Source organism: Cryptomeria japonica, chromosome 10 (genome assembly GCF_030272615.1).
Source record: "Cryptomeria japonica chromosome 10, Sugi_1.0, whole genome shotgun sequence".
NCBI lineage: Eukaryota > Viridiplantae > Streptophyta > Pinopsida > Cupressales > Cupressaceae > Cryptomeria > Cryptomeria japonica.
The window spans coordinates 494665793-494683066 of NC_081414.1; the positions used below are offsets into that span (position 1 = coordinate 494665793).

The following is a 17274-nucleotide window of genomic DNA, read 5'->3' on the forward strand; positions in this document are numbered from 1 at the left end:
CTGGAGTTTCAAGGCCAACCCCTCTAGTTATAAAACCATAAAGATTTACCCCTAGTCTATGAAATGCTGCAAGATCCGTTCAAAAAATCTGGCTAATGGCTGATGATGATAATTAACATTTGAGGTCACATGATTCAAAACCAATACTCTCAATTTAATAATCTACTCACAGTTGTGTTATTATTGAAGATTGTCAAATCAAATAAACTTTGTTTGCTTCATTTGTTTTAAAAAACCTTTAATATTGTGCCGAGAGGCAAAAACAAGAATTCTCCTCAATATTAGAATAACAGTATAAGGATTAGCTCACAATAAAACCGAATTTCTGCTGTTTCAAATTGGTCCCATCTCACAATGGACTATCAAAGCCTAGAAACAAATTAAAAATGGAGAGATAACCAAATATCTTGGCACACCGTTTGGTCTTGGAGTTTCTCCTTCTGAGATGTGGAAGTGGGGCAACAAATTTCTTAAGCAGGAAAAATTCAAGTTGCAAATAGAATATATCTCCCCGCACATGCACTACCCATCTTATTGGATGTCCTCTAATAAAGGTTATGAAGACTTCAACAAACTAATTTGACACCTTCTTTGGATCAAATGGGATAGTAGTTTTGTTTTTAAAGCTATGTCTTGGTCTCATTGCATTCACTTGCGATTAAAGGATGCTTGAGAATTTTAGACCCCAAGACACAAGGGTTATTTCTTGTTCTAATTGAATTGTTAGAGCTGTTATAGGGGAGGACCCTTTGGAAATTTTTGGTGTGACAATTCAGCTTTTGTCAAAGGGAAATGGCAACTCGTGAATTGGTTGGATAAGATTCTATTTGCTCCTTTCTTCTAGATTAAAGCTTCTCTTTGTTTACAATTCATTTAGAAGGCATGGCAAAATGTTTGCCACTTCTTAGAGTGGAAGGAAATTTTCATTACAACATGGCTTCAGTTTTGCCTCTCCTTCCATTTGGTGGTATAAACACATTCAATATCAAGGGCAGTCTCTTGCCATTAGTGTTCCCAAACAAGCTTATTATCTGTTTAAAAAGGGGGTTTGTCAGTTTGGCAACATTTGGGGTTTCATTGCTTTGAATAAGTCTTCCTGGCAACTCACTAAAGAATGCTTTGGGTTGAACAACAAATCAAAACAAGTTTAGTACTTTTGTATGCCATTGTATTTAATTATGAAGCTGTGTACTATATTTCATGTGATTTCTTCAAAGACTGGCTATGGCTCTCTTCCTGTCACTTCACTCTCATCCTGTAAAGAAAAATTATCTCCACCTCCTTCCTTGTATGCCCCTAAATCCACACCTGAACCCAAAATAAAATGCACATTTAGTTCGAAGTTTTGAACCAAATTGAGTATGCCAATTTGGAGATCTTAAGTTGACATTGACTCACTTACTGGCTTGGAAAATTCTAAATTGCAAACTACCTATTGAGGACAGGTTGAAATGTATAGTGGTCCAGCAAGTTAATGCCCTTTTGCCAATCACATGAAAACATTAAATAAATTTTTTGCTGATGCTCTTTTGCTAAGAAACAATGGAATGCTATTTTTAAACACTACCTGACTGAAAAGAAGCCTTATTTGGAGTGGGATTACATAATAATGTGATAGTGGATTCTGTTAGACATGTCATTTAAGGAATATATAGATAATCAGATGTTTGGCAGTGTTTTCTAACCATAACTTTTACGAGGAAACTATAACTCTTAACTTTGATGTCATTTTCCAGATTGTTTCTTTATTTTATAGCTATGGTGTGTCTCAAAAAAGAATTTAAAGGTGAACTATAAACTTCACAAATCAAGTTGCAAATGTCACAGCTACAGAGCAAGAATGTATTGTGCCCAGCACCATCACAAAGACTTCTGCCTTACATGGGGTGAAATGTTTGTGCTACGTGGTACTACCGATGTGTTGTGCATTGCACACGCTCCCTGTCGCCGACAAGGTCCCCCTCTTTTTTGGTCTTTTCGCCTTCGCCCTGTTGAGTTTTGCGCAGGGTGTCTCGCGCCCTTTTTTGAGTGTGCCCGTAATCAGTCCAGGAGATGATGATGTCATGAGCGGAAGCCTGGGAATCCGCAAGGTGAGTTTAACGTTCGGGCATTAAAATTCCAAGAAGATCGCTTAAACTTGTAAAATCGCCTAAGTTAGGTAAGGAATGGCAGAAGCTTGCAAAATTCCCAAAGTGATGAAACGTCTAAAGGTCGCAAAAGGACCCAAAGTGCCGATTTTCGCCAAAAGGATATAGAAGGGAGGAAAATTGTTAAAGTGTCAAAACTTTGCAAAAAATGCTCCAAAATCCCGAAATTCGCACTAAGGGGGAAAATTACAAAAGTTTTAAAACTTTGCAAAGTGCCTAGAAATCCCGAAATTCGCAGTAATGGATAAATTGCAAGAATTTATAAGTTTGCGAATTGGCTAAAAACGCCAAAATTTGCCAATAAGGCATAAAAGTGCAAAATGTTTCAAGAGGCTTGCAAAATGCTCTAAACCTTCGAAGTTTTCAAAAGGTCTAAAAATCCCGATTTTCACTAAAGAGGAAAATCTTGATTTTTACAAAGTTGAAAAAGACCATCCAAATCCCGATTTTCGCCATCCAAGGGTAAAAGTGCGAAATGTTTAAAATTTGCATCTAAAGTGTAAAACGCTGAAATTCGCCATAAAGGGGCATAAAGTGTCAAAGTTGTTTAAGACTTTTCAAAAATGCCCAAAACTCTGAAGTTCGACGACTAAGGGAGAATTGCAAGGAAATTTGAATAGTAATAAACCGCGTCCAAAATCCCGAAGTTTGGAAATCGCGAAAAAGGTTAGAGTTTGCAAGATACATAAATCGCAAAGTTAATAGTTTGCAAACCCCCCTCATTCGCTGAAATCGTGCCACAAGGGAGAATCGCAATGTTTTAAAAGTTTTCAAAATGGGCTAAATCTCCAAAGTTTTCAAAATCCACCAAAACCTTGCAATCGCTCTATGAATGGCGAAGTTTGCGTAAAGCTAAAATCGCGATTTTATAAAGTTGAAAATAGACCAAAACCCCGAAATCGCGCCATAAGGCAAAATCGCAATGCTCTAAGTTTGCATAAAACCCCTCATTCGCCGAAGTTCAGCATCCATTTGAAAATCGCGATTTTTAAAACTTTGCAAAAGGCATAGAAATCCCGAAGTTTGGCAAAATCGCGGTATAAGAGGGTTTTCAAGAGATCACAAACCCATTTTCAACGTCGTAGGTAAAATCGCGCAGAAGTTTGAAGGTTTAGAAGGAGAGCAAAACGCCCAAGACGCCATAGAGGAGGGAAAACGTAGAGGTTAAAGTTTGAAAAACCTTCCAAACCCCCGAAGTTTGCCATTAAAACCGCAAAGTAAGAGCTCTCAGCGGTTGAAAACACTGAAGTTCCGTCCAAGGTAAGTTGCTAAATCTAAGTCTTCAAAACTGCATTCTTCTCCAAACTTAGGCGCGAAATAAGAGACAAAGTTAATCGTTAAAATTTGAAATTGCAAAAACTCTCTCATTCCAAATTTGCAAGCTGTGCATTTGTCTTTTCAAAAGCATAGGGCATAAGAGGGGCATTTTCAAATTTCAAAGGAAATCATTCCTGCAAGCCAGATTGTGCGGATTGGCACCATTTATTTTGCAAGGTAAGCTTGCTGCGACTCCCTTAGAATCATTCAAAATTTATGCAAAATTGATTAAATGATTAAGTCTTTAAACCGCATCTTTTCCCATTTGAAAGGCATCAGGCAAAGCAATTAAAATCAGAGTCCATCCTAGAAGTTAACCAAGAATGCATTTTTCAGACTTAGGGAATCTTAAACCTCATCCATTTTGAAAACTGATCTTAAAATGTCTAAGTGCAAATTTAGCAGCCAAAATCGCCTAAGTCCTTGAACCACAGCCGAATAAGTAATTTTTTAATCCAAGAGCTCAGTAATGTTCATGTCCAAATTAACCAAGCTCTTTTGCTGAAGTATCATGCTTTCTTCAAAATTTAATTTTCAATTAATCCTTGTGCGCTAATGTATCCCTTTTATCTAACCCGTTTTGTTTCCTTCATCTTACCTCGTAATCCGCATCCGACCGTGCAGGATAGATGCCTAAATCTGCGGTAGAGTCCTCAAAGACACCTGGTGCAGCCGAAACGTCCCGAGCATCCAAATCAGACATCCCTCACAGAGGCGAAAAAATGAAATACCAGTATCAGAGGGGAGGACTGAGGGAATCAAAGGTCCAGAGCATATGGGAAAATGTAAGTGATACTGACCTAGGCCACATTGATATTCAAGACTTCAGAGACAAAGTTTTCTCCCCTAATGCCTATGGTAGGCCTAGGCGGATGATGGAAAGTGGTATCGCCCAGGCAACGGGATTTCCCTCGTCAGTGCAGAGTTATGAGCTGGTAGTGGAGGCTGCCTGGCATTACCAACCAAACACCAGATTGGTGCTCCTTGAGAATACGGTCCTAGCTGACTTCACTCCTAAGGCCATTGGCGATGCATTTGACATCCCCTTCCCGAACAACCCCATAGCAACAACTATAGATGAAGCGCAAGTAGCATATGATATGAACCCTGCCAAATGCAGGACATTAATAAATGAGTGGTATAAAGAGAGAAGACCTCCAAGCATTATAATTGGGAAAAAGACCCCCAAAAGCGACTTTCACAATGAGCATGGAGATATGGTCACATTGCTCAGCAGGGTTATGGGACTCCCCCAATCTAACTACTTTGAAGAGTGGATGTTCTACTTCACAGAGCAGGTCTTCGCTGGGAAATCCAAGATCAACTGGGCCCAAATCATAAAGTGACAACATCCATACCTAGTTGGTCGAACTTGAAGAGAAAAAGTACTTTACCATGACATCCTATCTAGTCTATATGTTCGCCCGAAACCAGCAACTGCCAGGTTTAGTCATGAAGGGTGAAATTGGGAATGGGCCCAATCAGGTGAAGGTATACGATTGCTATCCACGATTACATTATCAGGACATAGCTCAGAGGGAAAAGAACAGCCTTGCTTATGCAATTGGTCAATATGAGCGTGTCAATGACGCCTTCACAATGCGCCTAGTCAGGCTGATGCAAGGGGGATTACACATAAAGCTTTTAGAGCAAGCTACCATTTTGGTACAGAGGTATGGCGCCTGGTTCATTCAATTCCCAAGATTCTCCTACATCCGAATAGCTGGTTTTGAAGGCGCTCCTTTCCAACTTCCACGATATCCAACCGACAAAATAGTTCTTCTGGAAGTTGCAAGGCAGGCATGTCCGGCGAACAGTTTACTCAGAGACAAGAAGCAGTCTGGATTCACCTTCCCTATGATTTTAGGTAACCTCGATGTCCATTTAAAGAATCCAGTTCATGTCGAAGAATCCCTTGCTGAGTTAGCCTCCTATGGCCTACAAGAACATTTCCCAAGGAAATGTTTTGATCATGACAATCTGGCGAAGAGAGCCTACGACAGGCGCTACAGAGCAAAGGAGTCAATTGAAGATTATTGGAAGAATTGTTTTGATGACTATGAGGTCCGACGACGCTAATATTCAAGGCTAAGTGAATATCGTCGGGTCCCGGATCAGTTAACGGATTCTAGAAATTGCTTACAAGTTCGAGAGTTTGAGGCAGTAAGACTTCTCTTGCCAGACATCGATTGGTCACAGGATCCAATCACCGAATTTGAGGCAGTTATGGCAGCCCAGGAAGGTACATTGATCAGTGGTTACACCAGCAGATTGAGCGGCTAATTCATGAGGGAGTCCAGTTCACCTACCATATGATGGGTAGCCTTGATTCTCAATCCTCTGAAGATGAGGGAACCTTGAGTGCACCAAAGGAAGAGGTTGAAAAGCCTGAAAAAAGGAAGAAAGCTAAAGCAAGCAGAGGGACTCGGACATCTAAAAGGACAATAAGGGAGAAGATCCCTATTAGGAGACCGGAGGTCAATTCATCATCAAAAGACCCCAGTTCATCTGATGATGTAATTGAACTTGATTATATATCTGCTCCGCCTTCCCAGAGCGATGTTGATGCATTCAGAGCTGATGATCCTCCTGCACAAGACAGGCTAAATACAGAGGTGAGGATCATTGAGTCTGGCGAACCTGAGAATCAAGTTGAGGAAGGAGAAATTTCGTCCACTCAAGGGGTTGATGTGCAAGAACCCACCCAGGGGAGTTGCCATGAATTGCAACTGCACAGTACCGGCAAGGATGACACCACTGTTGAAGGAGAGCAAAAGACGGATGAGACCTGCGAGCCTGATAGAACTGAAGAACAACCATCGCATGGGGATACGAGACAGTTGTTCAACGAAGTGAGAGAGAATTCAGCTACAAGCAAAGGACTTGACACCTCCTCCACTCCCCCTGAAACATATCAGCTACAAATATGCAATGAGCCAGCTGAAAGCATTAAGGAGTAGAGTGGGAATTTAACCATAGCATTGAGACAGACTATACCTCAAGATTGGTTAGTTGCTCGAGCTTAGCGAAAGGCAGCCACCAAGCCACCTATCGACTTGGAGGACATTTTCTCTCGCATAGGCGAAGCAAAGTCCAAGGGGAAGAAAAAGCCTAAAGCCTATTCTTGATTAACCAAAGATGAACAAAGGAACCGTACCCTCCATATCACCACCCCACCTGTCGATAAGCCAGTAGATCAAGTTACACTAGCTGATTATAGCATCACAACCGTCCCGATCGGACGAGCCACCAAGGAACATGAAAGGGAGGAGTTCAAGGACTCCGTGCAAAACATGCTCAAGCAACTCGAAGAGATAACTGCTGAGAAAGATATGTATCAAGTTCGTGTTGAGCAGGCCGAGGGGTACATTGATCACCTACTGAGACCATTACATAATGCCCCCGAATCCCATGTTCCCCCAACAACATTGGTGCAAAGGACCACCACAGAGTTTGAAGGAGTACGAGATACCGCCGTGGCTGTCAAGGAATGGATTCGAAGCATTAAAGAGAGGGGAGAGCTAATCATTGAAGATGTGAAGGAAATGGCACACCACCGAGAGACCATTTTGGTCAAGATGCTCGAGGTGAAGCGGGAATGCCTCAGGGCTCATGAGGTCACTACTACAACTCTTCCCCTCATGAGGGCTCTTTTCTGGACCCATGCACAGATTCCTACATTGTCCGCCATCCTAGATCCATATAACATCAGCATTTTAAAAGAATGGTACTGGACCATCACCATGAAGAGTGAAACAAAGGATATCATTAACAAAGAGCAAGAGACATGTGAGGAAATTTTGAGGGACATGAGAGAGCTTGATGGGACAATCCTCCGATCAATGGTTTTGGGTTGGAAAAAAAGTTTGTCCGACGCCACAATGCACCCGGACTGGGAGGATAGATTGAGGGTGGATAAGATCGCCTACTCCACAGAGGACCTGGATTTTCCTAGTAAATTGCATTCAGACATTTTATGTTTTGAGACTCATCGGTCCGACTGGAAAGATGGTTTAAAGCACGTAGATCGTCATTTGGAAGGCATGCAATATAAGATACGTCATCCTCCTATGCCTCAGTTCACGGTGCTGTTCCAGATGTGCATCAGGTTTCAAGAGTATGTTCGCGCAAAACGTACGGCAGGTCGAGACCTCTGGAAAGACTATTTAAGTGCCGAGGATGAATTTCTGGAAAAAGGATCTACAGCTGAAAAGGAAAAAGTGCTTTCATAATATATATTTTTCTTTCAAATCTGAAAAAACACTTTTTGGCCATAAAGTTCATATTTGACTGCCAAGTCAACTGTAAATTTTGAGCTCTGTGCATGTGCACTTTTTGAGCTGTTATGGATAGTTATTAATTACCTTTTTTAGGTAGTTATTGTTCTCCTTTGGGTGGTTGTTGATATTTACCTTCTATTTATGGGTATGGGTACCATTTTGTATAGATGAATCTGGGCCACTTGTTTAGTTTAAATCTTGGCCATTCATCTATTTTTGAAAATCTATTTAAAGGGACTGGTTTTCCCTTATTTTTGTAAGAAGTTCAAGATTGTTGTTGAAGCTCTGGCAAAATTTACACAGGATTAATGGAAAATTAAGGCTGTTTCATTTCTTCGTGAGTGCATGGTCCCCTTCTTCACCATTTAAATTATTCTGTTATGTCTTTTATTTTTCAATAGCATTTTTTAGGATAAACATCTGATAGAATCCTTGTTGTTCATACCATTAAGGACTGACTGATTGTCATTTCCCCTGCATGGTTAATCTGAACCCACTTATATGCTCAGTTCGGTTATTAAACAGTAAGTGAATGAATGTTAAAATTCTGAATTTATGTTTAGTAGCATGAAAATCTAGTTCTCCTTGAAGATTGCACTGGATTTTTACAAACATTGTGTTTAAATAGCTGATAATGTTAAATCTGGTTATTTGGAGGTTTCTGTCTGTTTTCCTGAACATGTTATCTTAGTTAATTAGTTAGATTTTCTATATCTCTTTTCCTTATCCCTCTTTTTCTCTTTTTTTACCAAGAAGAAACTATTGTCATTTTATGACACCCTTGGTCCATCAGTGAGAATCGATCAGAGATATGTTCCATGGACCAGCGTTGCCCAGTTGATCAAGGAGAAAAGCAATGAAATCATGGTTTGAAGTGTTGCCTTGTCGGAAGTTCCTTGGCCCTCTCTTTCTCTTCTCCAGAACTCCGGAACCCCCAGGTTCCCAAGTTCCTACCCCAGAACTCCAGAACCCCTAGGTTCCCAAGTTCCTTGTCCAACTACGATGACCCCGGTTTGCGAAGTTCCCCAACTATGGTGACCCCGGTCCCCGAAGTTCCCCAACTACGGTGACTCTAGTCTCCGAAGTTACCCCGGAACTCCGGAACCCCCAGGTTCCCAAGTTCCTTAACCTTCAACCCCGAAACTCCGGAACCCCCAGGTTCCGAAGTTTCTAGTTCGTCAACCTCGGAACTTTGGAACCCCTAGGTTTCGAAGTTCCCAAGTCTTCAACCCCCGGAACTCCGGAACCCCCAGGTTCCGAAGTTCCTTGTCCAACTACGGTGACCCCGGTCTTCGAAGTTCCCCAACTACAGTGACGTCGGTCTCCGAAGTTCCCCAACTACGGTGACTCCGGTCTCCGAAGTTACCCTGGAACCCCCAGGTTCCGAAGTTCCCAAGTCTTCAACCCCCGAAACTCCGGAACCCCCAAGTTCCAAAGTTCCTTGTCCAACTACAGTGACCCCAGTCTCCAAAGTCTTCTAATCTTTCTTCTGGCTTGCAACACTTCTGGTTGGCGTGATCGATACTCAAGGCTTTAAATGCTCCGACATTTTGGCGACTTATGCACTTTTTTTGTGGAGCCACAGGGGTGCATTTAATGTTTTTGGCAAGATTTCCATCAAGGGAGGTACGGGGCCATGTTGGGTGACTTATGTCATGTCTGACTTTGGAAGGTCAGTCAATCCACCTTCTCAGGATTGCCCTTTGTGGGTATGGCTAGGTTGCTTGCATGTACAAGCCAAGTGCATGCACTTCCACACTGACATGCAGTGGTCATGATCACCATTGTAACCCATTTTTCTATATAATGGCTTTTAAGCCTCATTGTAAAGGGTTCTCTCCCTGCTGCCTTGAGCTTTCTTATGCTCTTCTCTTCTCTTGAAGACTTGTAATCTTTTTGCATTTCTGCAACTGTATGATTGGCCTTTGGCCTTGAATTAATTGAAGATCACCATTCTTGCCTTCTTTCAACTTATGTATGTTGTGTATGCTTTCTTACCTTCATCATAGGTGCATGTCTTGTGGCTTTTCTTTCCATATGTGTTGTGTTAACTTGTTTTCTGAGTGTGACTTGTGGGAATCCTTCTCCCCTCTTGACACTTAGCAAATTCTAACCTCCATACATGCTTTTGGGCCACTTATATAATTGAAGTTTGTGTATTTCCAGGGTGTTTCAATTAATTCCTTGTGTCATTTGGGGTGGGGAGAGGAACAATCTCTTCTTGGTGCATCACCTCCCTTCATTTTAAGAAATTCTCTCTTCCCTTTCCTCTGCAAGTTGTTAGGATAGGTTTAGTAGTAAGTTTTGAAGTGTTGAGTTGGTTCAACACCTGCACCTATTTGAGGATGGAAGCCAGCCTTCTCCGGAGATTCAACGTCCATGCGCAAGGTCCCACACTTCCGGGTTGTTTCCATGTTTCACAAGGTTGCTGAGTTGATAGCTTAGCAAGGGTGCAAGCTTTTGTGATAACAAAAACCACAATCCAACTGAGCTAGTATCAATCAAACCGATATCAATCGATAATAAGACTGTTAGAATTTTAGGGAACTCACCCGAAAGTTGTTCACCTAACCGTAAGTCCCCTTTGTGTTCCCAACAAAACACATCAAACCACCAAGTTATCCTGCAGTCAAGACCTAACAACCGAAACATTGAGGTAATCGCCTTTGATCAAATAAAAAAACAGCATTAGGGATTTCCTTATTTCAAGAGAGGATAGGATGCTTAGTATTCTATTCTGTGTTGGCCGGATGGAACCATAGTAATGCGATTTCAGACACGTCAACACGATATTAGCTACACTTTGACTTTGTTGTTTTAGAAATGCCTCATTACATTTCCTCTAAAGGATTTACATGTCATGGGAGATAGTAAATTATGTATGAAGGCATTTTTTGATGAAGGGATCAGCTTCTTAAGGGGCACTTTTGGCTGTAATACTTCGATGTGTGGCATATTCAAATATGTATGGTCAGTGTTTCAGCTTAGTCAAGTTTTATTTGCAGTCAGATTTACAACATTTGTTCATTTTGCTGGTTATTATTTCAATCTCTATAAACAGAAATAATCTTGTACCCAACATTGCTGTTATCTTTGTTACAGTATTTGCCACTACTACTCCTCTTATCCCCTCAAAGGATGAAGACATGATGGCATATGTGGAGCTTTCAGTTTCAGCTCTACCACACTAGTGGATTCCTTCTATTTTGATGGTCTTAATGGTTCCGAGTTCTGCTGTTTCAGAATTCCTGCGCCAGCTTCATGTGCTGAAGCAACTGCAAATTTTTTATTTGTTGCCTTTTAGGAATTTTTTTTTTCTTGTTACTGCCTTACGGCATTGTAGCTGTCCTTGTGAATTGAACTGTTGTTTCTAGACTCTTTTTGTAACCTAGTTGCTGCTCATTTTTTGTATAATGGTAAACTTTCTTCAGTAAATAAAAAAAGACAACATATAGATTAGATGAATGAGTTGTCACCAAACAAACTCAAAACCTAACAATCGGAAAACTAAATAAGCTAGTCAAATTTACAATTAACAAGGGATGGTCAAAGGAAATACAATGTTATATATGAATAAAAAACACTGTTTTCTATCCTTAGGATGTGCATAGAAAAATTGAAAGAACACTAAGAAGACACAAGTTGCATATTGACAAAGCACCTTTATAGAATTAGAAAAAATATATCGATAAGAAAAACAAAGCATAATTGTGAAACTGCGAAAAACAACTTACTAGAGTTAATTCCCTTTCATAACCCACCATAGGAATTTGTTTTTTCTTGAAAATATAATAATTTGATTTTAATCATTAATGATTTAAAAATTCATTATTACAACAAATGAAAAAAATGAAAAAATCAAGGGTTTGTGTGTTTTTTCATCACGCAAGCTTTCTGCACAAACTCACCAAAAATTATGAATTTTGGAAATAATCACTGATAGAAAACTTGCTTACAACTCACCAATTTTTTGAATTATAATAATAAGTTACTAACATCTTTCCTCCATTAAACAACGTTAAAATTTTAAATACAATACATGTATTAACAATTATAACATAAGAGACAAAGTATTAGCTTTGAGAACCAAATGAAGCTAAAGGAATTTTTTCTTTTAACACCAAACGTAATAACCTTTTGAGCACAAAATACAAAAGCAGAAAACTAAAATTGTATGCACTCCTTAATACAATGACCAGTCCCCTTCCTTACCTGTGGGGTCCTGCATTGCTACAAGCTTGAAACGTTCTTCCACCCCTTCCAAAGAATTAGCAAACTCTTAATGTGAAAGGAATGTAAGGATGTTCAATGAATTGTTTACATTAGTGGGCATGCAATCCCTAAAGGTGCCTATAAAAAGTTGGATATAAATTACAGTACCAACTCTAAACAATTTAAATTATGTCTTTTCCTTACTAAATTTTAGTAGTTATTGACCTTGTTGTTGCACTATCCACGTACCAAAATGATCTATATTCACCATTTCTAGTTAGAACTAATCAAAGACCTAGTAGGCAAGCTTCCTTAAAAAAATTCATAATTTAAGATAAACCCCCTTAAAAATATTAACCGTGTAGCTCGAGATTTTTTTTCCTTTTCTGATCAACAAGTATGAATACAATACCTTACATAAACCAGAATAAAAACTTTCACTTCCCTTCTCTGTATCAATTTCAGTCTTAATGTATAATGATCTCAAAATTTGAAAAGGAAAATTTCTAGCATTACCTAATTGACTTATGAAGAATGCAACCTCAAAGCACACTTATTTAAAAATGATCATAACCTCAAGGTAACTTGCTTACTAGAGTTAAGAACGCCTAGAATGGAGAAGTTTGTTTGACCACGCATCGGGCAGTGACCCTAAATCAACATACAAACATCAAGACTCACTTGCAACCATTGCCCAGTCAAATTTAGACTTGACCAGGTGGTAAATGTTGAATAGCTGGAACACAACAAAGAAGGCAACACGAAAATCAGATTGTAAATAAGTTCTTTCTCATTCCTTAGTTTGTGGTCTAGTATAAGTGGAAGCACTTGCTGCAAAAACATACCATGGTCAAATCCTAAAATTTTCGAGCTCCATCTCTGGTTAGACTCACTCTAAAGTCAAAACCATAGAGGCAATTCTTGAAGCAACAAATCCAAATTCATTCTTATATTGTGATTCTATATGCTCGGCTTAAACCATTTTTCAAACATCAGGAGCAGCAGTAGTGCGACTGCTACTAGAGAAGAACAACTAAATTCATATTCTTGGAGAGATGCAAATGATTTGAATCCAACCGATAAGTTTAGCAACAAATTATCTCAAAAATTTTGGAAACTGAAAGTTCAAGAAGAATCGGCAATATAAATTTTGATTTGAAACTGACGGTAAAATTACATTTCTATCCCTGGAGAAATTTTGTAATATGTTTGAGGTAAATGCCCAATGTATAATTTGAGCATAAAAATGATTTTTTTCCTCCTGAACGAGAATTTCATTTGTAATAATCGAAGTTCATTGTTAAGTGAATTATAATGCACAATGATTGACAGGGGCCTTTTATCTTGGATCTTGGAATATATTTATTCTTTCCTTTGGAAACCTCATTAGGAAAACAATTTCTTTGGATATGTATCAGGTATTGTTCTACTTCTCGTCATCATCTGGAAGGGCCTGGAATCAAGGACCTTATTTTGTGCATGTCCAAGAAAGAATGATCACATGACTTTGACACTGATGCAACTACACACAAGGTCAAAATATTCCCATTGCAAAGAATTGATCTATAAAATGAATTCAATGCAGTCTCCGTTTTCGTTGAAACATTGCATAGCCAATTAGAGAAGATATGAGGAATGTCCACAATACCTGCACAACAAAAATGCATAGAACCACAGAAATTGCAAGCAAACAGATAATAAGTTGATTCTGCTGAACATTTTTATAAGGAACAGAATTTATTATAAGGAAAACTATATTTACATTAGCATAATTGTTACAAGACCAAAAATAGTGTGCTTAGAAAAACTGTTTGGTTTTACTTAAAAATACAGTTTGCAAGATGTATGATAAAAAAGCAAGAAAACTTTCAAGAGAAAACAAAAAAATATTCAGCTGTTACAAATATCTTGTTCTCTGATGCAAAATACCATGCATTTCTTCAAAAATTAAAAATAAAATATTCAAAAGCGCGAAATAATATGATATGCATGGAAGTAGCAGAAAAGAAATTTTAAAGAAAAAAGTAAAAAAAATTGTTGAATGTTTTTCATTTTTTCCATTTACTCACAAATAATGTACTTATTTCCATGTATATAAAGAATGCAACCCATAAGGAAAAATGTTCAAGTCACAATCTGGAAAATACTTACTGTATTGAACATATGCCATCGTTCAAGCCTTTTTATTCGTGACTGAAGCTCCTCAATGATGCACTCCATGGATAGCCCTGGGCTCGCTGGAGGTTCTGATCCAGAACTCCCACCCTGTAAGTAATAAAATTACATGCTGTTAATCTTTGCCAAATAAAGTCACACACATAAGAATCAAGTAAACAAAGTCACATATTTCATTTTATCAGTGGAGAACTGCAATGTACTGCCCATGAGCTTCTATTTACAAGATTTTTGAGCTATATGAACTGTTGAAAAATCAAAAGTAAAGGTAATACCCAGAAAAGGGTCCTGTGAATTCTAACTTTAATATTCCCAACAAAGCTTGTGCCATATATCACAAATCAACAAAGAATTCTTGCTAAACAGTGAATATAACCAAGGGAGTAAATAGCATAATCTATGCAGATATCGGCTCCTTTGTCTATGCTTTCTCATGCAATCTTCAAAATAAAAAAATAAAAAGTTCAAATAAATCAACCTACAGGTTTTTCAATGCATTAACCAAAAATAAATTAGAATAGCACATATTAAATTGACTCTGGATGACAAAGGGAAAATAAATCGCAGTCATTTAAACAAACCATTACACATTGGACATCCATGATGGTAGAATTAATATAATCCAACCATGAGAAGATATTCTCAGAGCTCATGAAATCAGAGAACTGAAATCTCTTGTACCCAAGCCAAAGCTCAGATCCCTGTCAACTTCACTGTCAGACAAGAAACCACTTTGCGGGAATAAAAATGAAGAATTCAAGCCTCTAGTGGGCATCTCAAAAGTTCCATACAGAGAGAAGCAACAAAAATGAGGAACATAATTGAGTTTTCCAAGTTCTATTGCTTTCTGTAAGTAGCAAAAATATCTGTAGCTTCAACCATGACCAGGTTGAATAAATCTTCATGCTATCTGATTTGGTGGATAAAGACTAAGAAAAAGATGAACTGGGATGAGGAAGGGGCTTCAAGGATAAGCAAGGACAATATAAAAAGATAACTAGACTTGAAGATGTTGAAAGAGAATAGTGTTCTTAAGAGTATGCATCACATATTACGTTGTGAAGCAGCATAATGATAAATACATGGTGAGATACAATGCACAGAAGTCTGGCAGCCTTATATAGAACAGTTCACAATACAAGCATGCAAATATAACACATCAGCATACGATCCAACATTCAAGAAATTTATATCCAGACAAAATACATCTATTCTAGATGGAATGACCAGATCCAGAATTACATTATTACAGTCTAAATGTCTCGCATTCAATATCTACCTTAAGTAGCTGCAACCACAACTATGTTGCATAAACATTCATGCGATCTGAATTCATGGATAGAGACTAAGAAAACAGTGAACGGGGATGAGAAGCAAGAAAAATATGAAAGGATAAAAGGATTTTAAATAATTGAAAGAATACACTGTTCTTAAGAGTATGCATTGCATATTACACCATGAAGCAGTACAGAATCTCATAGCAGCAAAAATCATTTGGGGAAAAAATCGGCAAACCAAAAGTATAAGATTTTTTTGAAAAAATCAGGAAACAATTGGCAAAAAAAATCGGATTTAAAAAAAAAAAAATTGTAGAAAAAGAGAAACTAGTTTTTAAAACATTTTAAGGGCATTTCCATAACATAGAGATATAGAGAGCAAATAAAATAGAGTTTAACCCATGAATTGTAGAAAATAATTTTTTGTTGTTTATATTCATATTGCTGATTACATAGGCAAATATTCAGTTAAATATTTAAGAGAGCAGTCACCAAATACACCAAATAGTTGTCTATCTAAGTCAGATCAAATATTAGCTAAGTCTATCAAGTAACTGAGATAAAAAATTAACAGACGACAATCCAGCTACTGTTAGGAATTTAGTAAAAGTGGAAGCCATTTTGAAGTGATCCAAGAATTTCATTGTGATTGAGGCAAGGAGTTTTGTAGGGTTAATTCAATATTTTAGAAAGCTTATCAAATCATATTCCACAATTGCAATTCTTTATATCATAGCAGCAAAAATCGTTTGGGGAAAAAATCGGCAAACCAAAAGTATAAGATTTTTTGAAAAAATGGGTAAAAAATTGGATTTTAAAAAATCGTAAAAAATTGTAGAAAAATAGACACAAACTACTCTTTTTAAAACTTAAGGGCATTTCCAAAGCATAGAGATATAGAGAGTAAATAAAATAGAGTTTAACCCATGAATTGTAGAAGATAGGTTTTAGTTGCTTATATTCATATTGTTGATTACATAGGCATATATTCAGTTGACTTTTTAAAGGGTAGTTACCAAATACACCAAATAGTTGTCTAAGTCTGAGATAAAAGATTAACTAAGTCTATGAAGTAGCTGAGATCAAAATTTATCAGACAACGATCCAGCCATTGTTAGGAATTTAGTAAAAGTTGTTGATTTTCTTACAATACTAGGAACACAAGAAGATGACCATGCACAGTAACCATAGGGTGTGCTCGATTAACCACGAGCAATGATTCACATTATTGTTGCCCTCCCAACCATAGACGATAAATTGTTATCGTCTCCCTCGAGCACGAAAATTATATCTCCAATATATATATCAAATATGAATAGCAAGATGTTGTTACAATGACACAAAGACCAATGTGAATTGCTTCAATCCTTGAAGCTTATAGATGGATCCAGTCACTTTAGACTGAAGGAGATGCAAGCTGAACTACCGTAGGATGTACTACCAATGCTTTCCTGAGTTGCTTGCATACAGCATGATAGTACTGAAGAATTCACAATATTTTGAAGAACGACAGTGCATACAGAACAATAGTGTTGTAGATGATAGTTTGATCTGCAAGTATGTTATACGTACTTCGATCTGCTACAATATGATCCACACTACTCACACATTCCAGATTGCAGTCTATACAATTCGATCTGTTCACATTTATGATGGGGCACAATATCCACGATGCTGAAGATGATATCAATATGCTTATGTGTCTTGCTGTAGTGAAGACCCGATCTGTATATATGTCTTCTGATCTGTGTATATGTTGCTTCGATCTAAATATTTGTGAGAGGAAAGGCGCACTATTTGTATCCATTCGTGGGATACATCAAATGACACGTCTTCATGACAATGTCGACTGTGATCCTTGATCGT

General features: G+C 38.1%; 1 protein-coding gene across 6 annotated transcripts in view; it reads right to left on the minus strand.

Annotated features, from left to right (window-relative positions):
* Positions 1 to 280: 280 nt before the first annotated feature.
* LOC131039366 (uncharacterized) overlaps positions 281 to 17274 on the minus strand; it is a 336970-nt gene continuing 319976 nt past the window's right edge. For 5 of the 6 annotated variants that reach the window (XM_057972095.2, XM_057972092.2, XM_057972090.2 and 2 more), the window contains 2 exons: positions 14108 to 14221; positions 13081 to 13604 (listed from right to left, as the gene is read on the minus strand). In XM_057972095.2, coding sequence (XP_057828078.1) covers positions 13533 to 13604; positions 14108 to 14221 — 186 coding nt within the window. In that variant the 3' untranslated portion in view covers positions 13081 to 13532. Of the gene's footprint in view, positions 1309 to 13080; positions 13605 to 14107; positions 14222 to 17274 lie in introns of those variants that run through there. The other variant, XM_057972093.2, reaches the window with a different exon arrangement.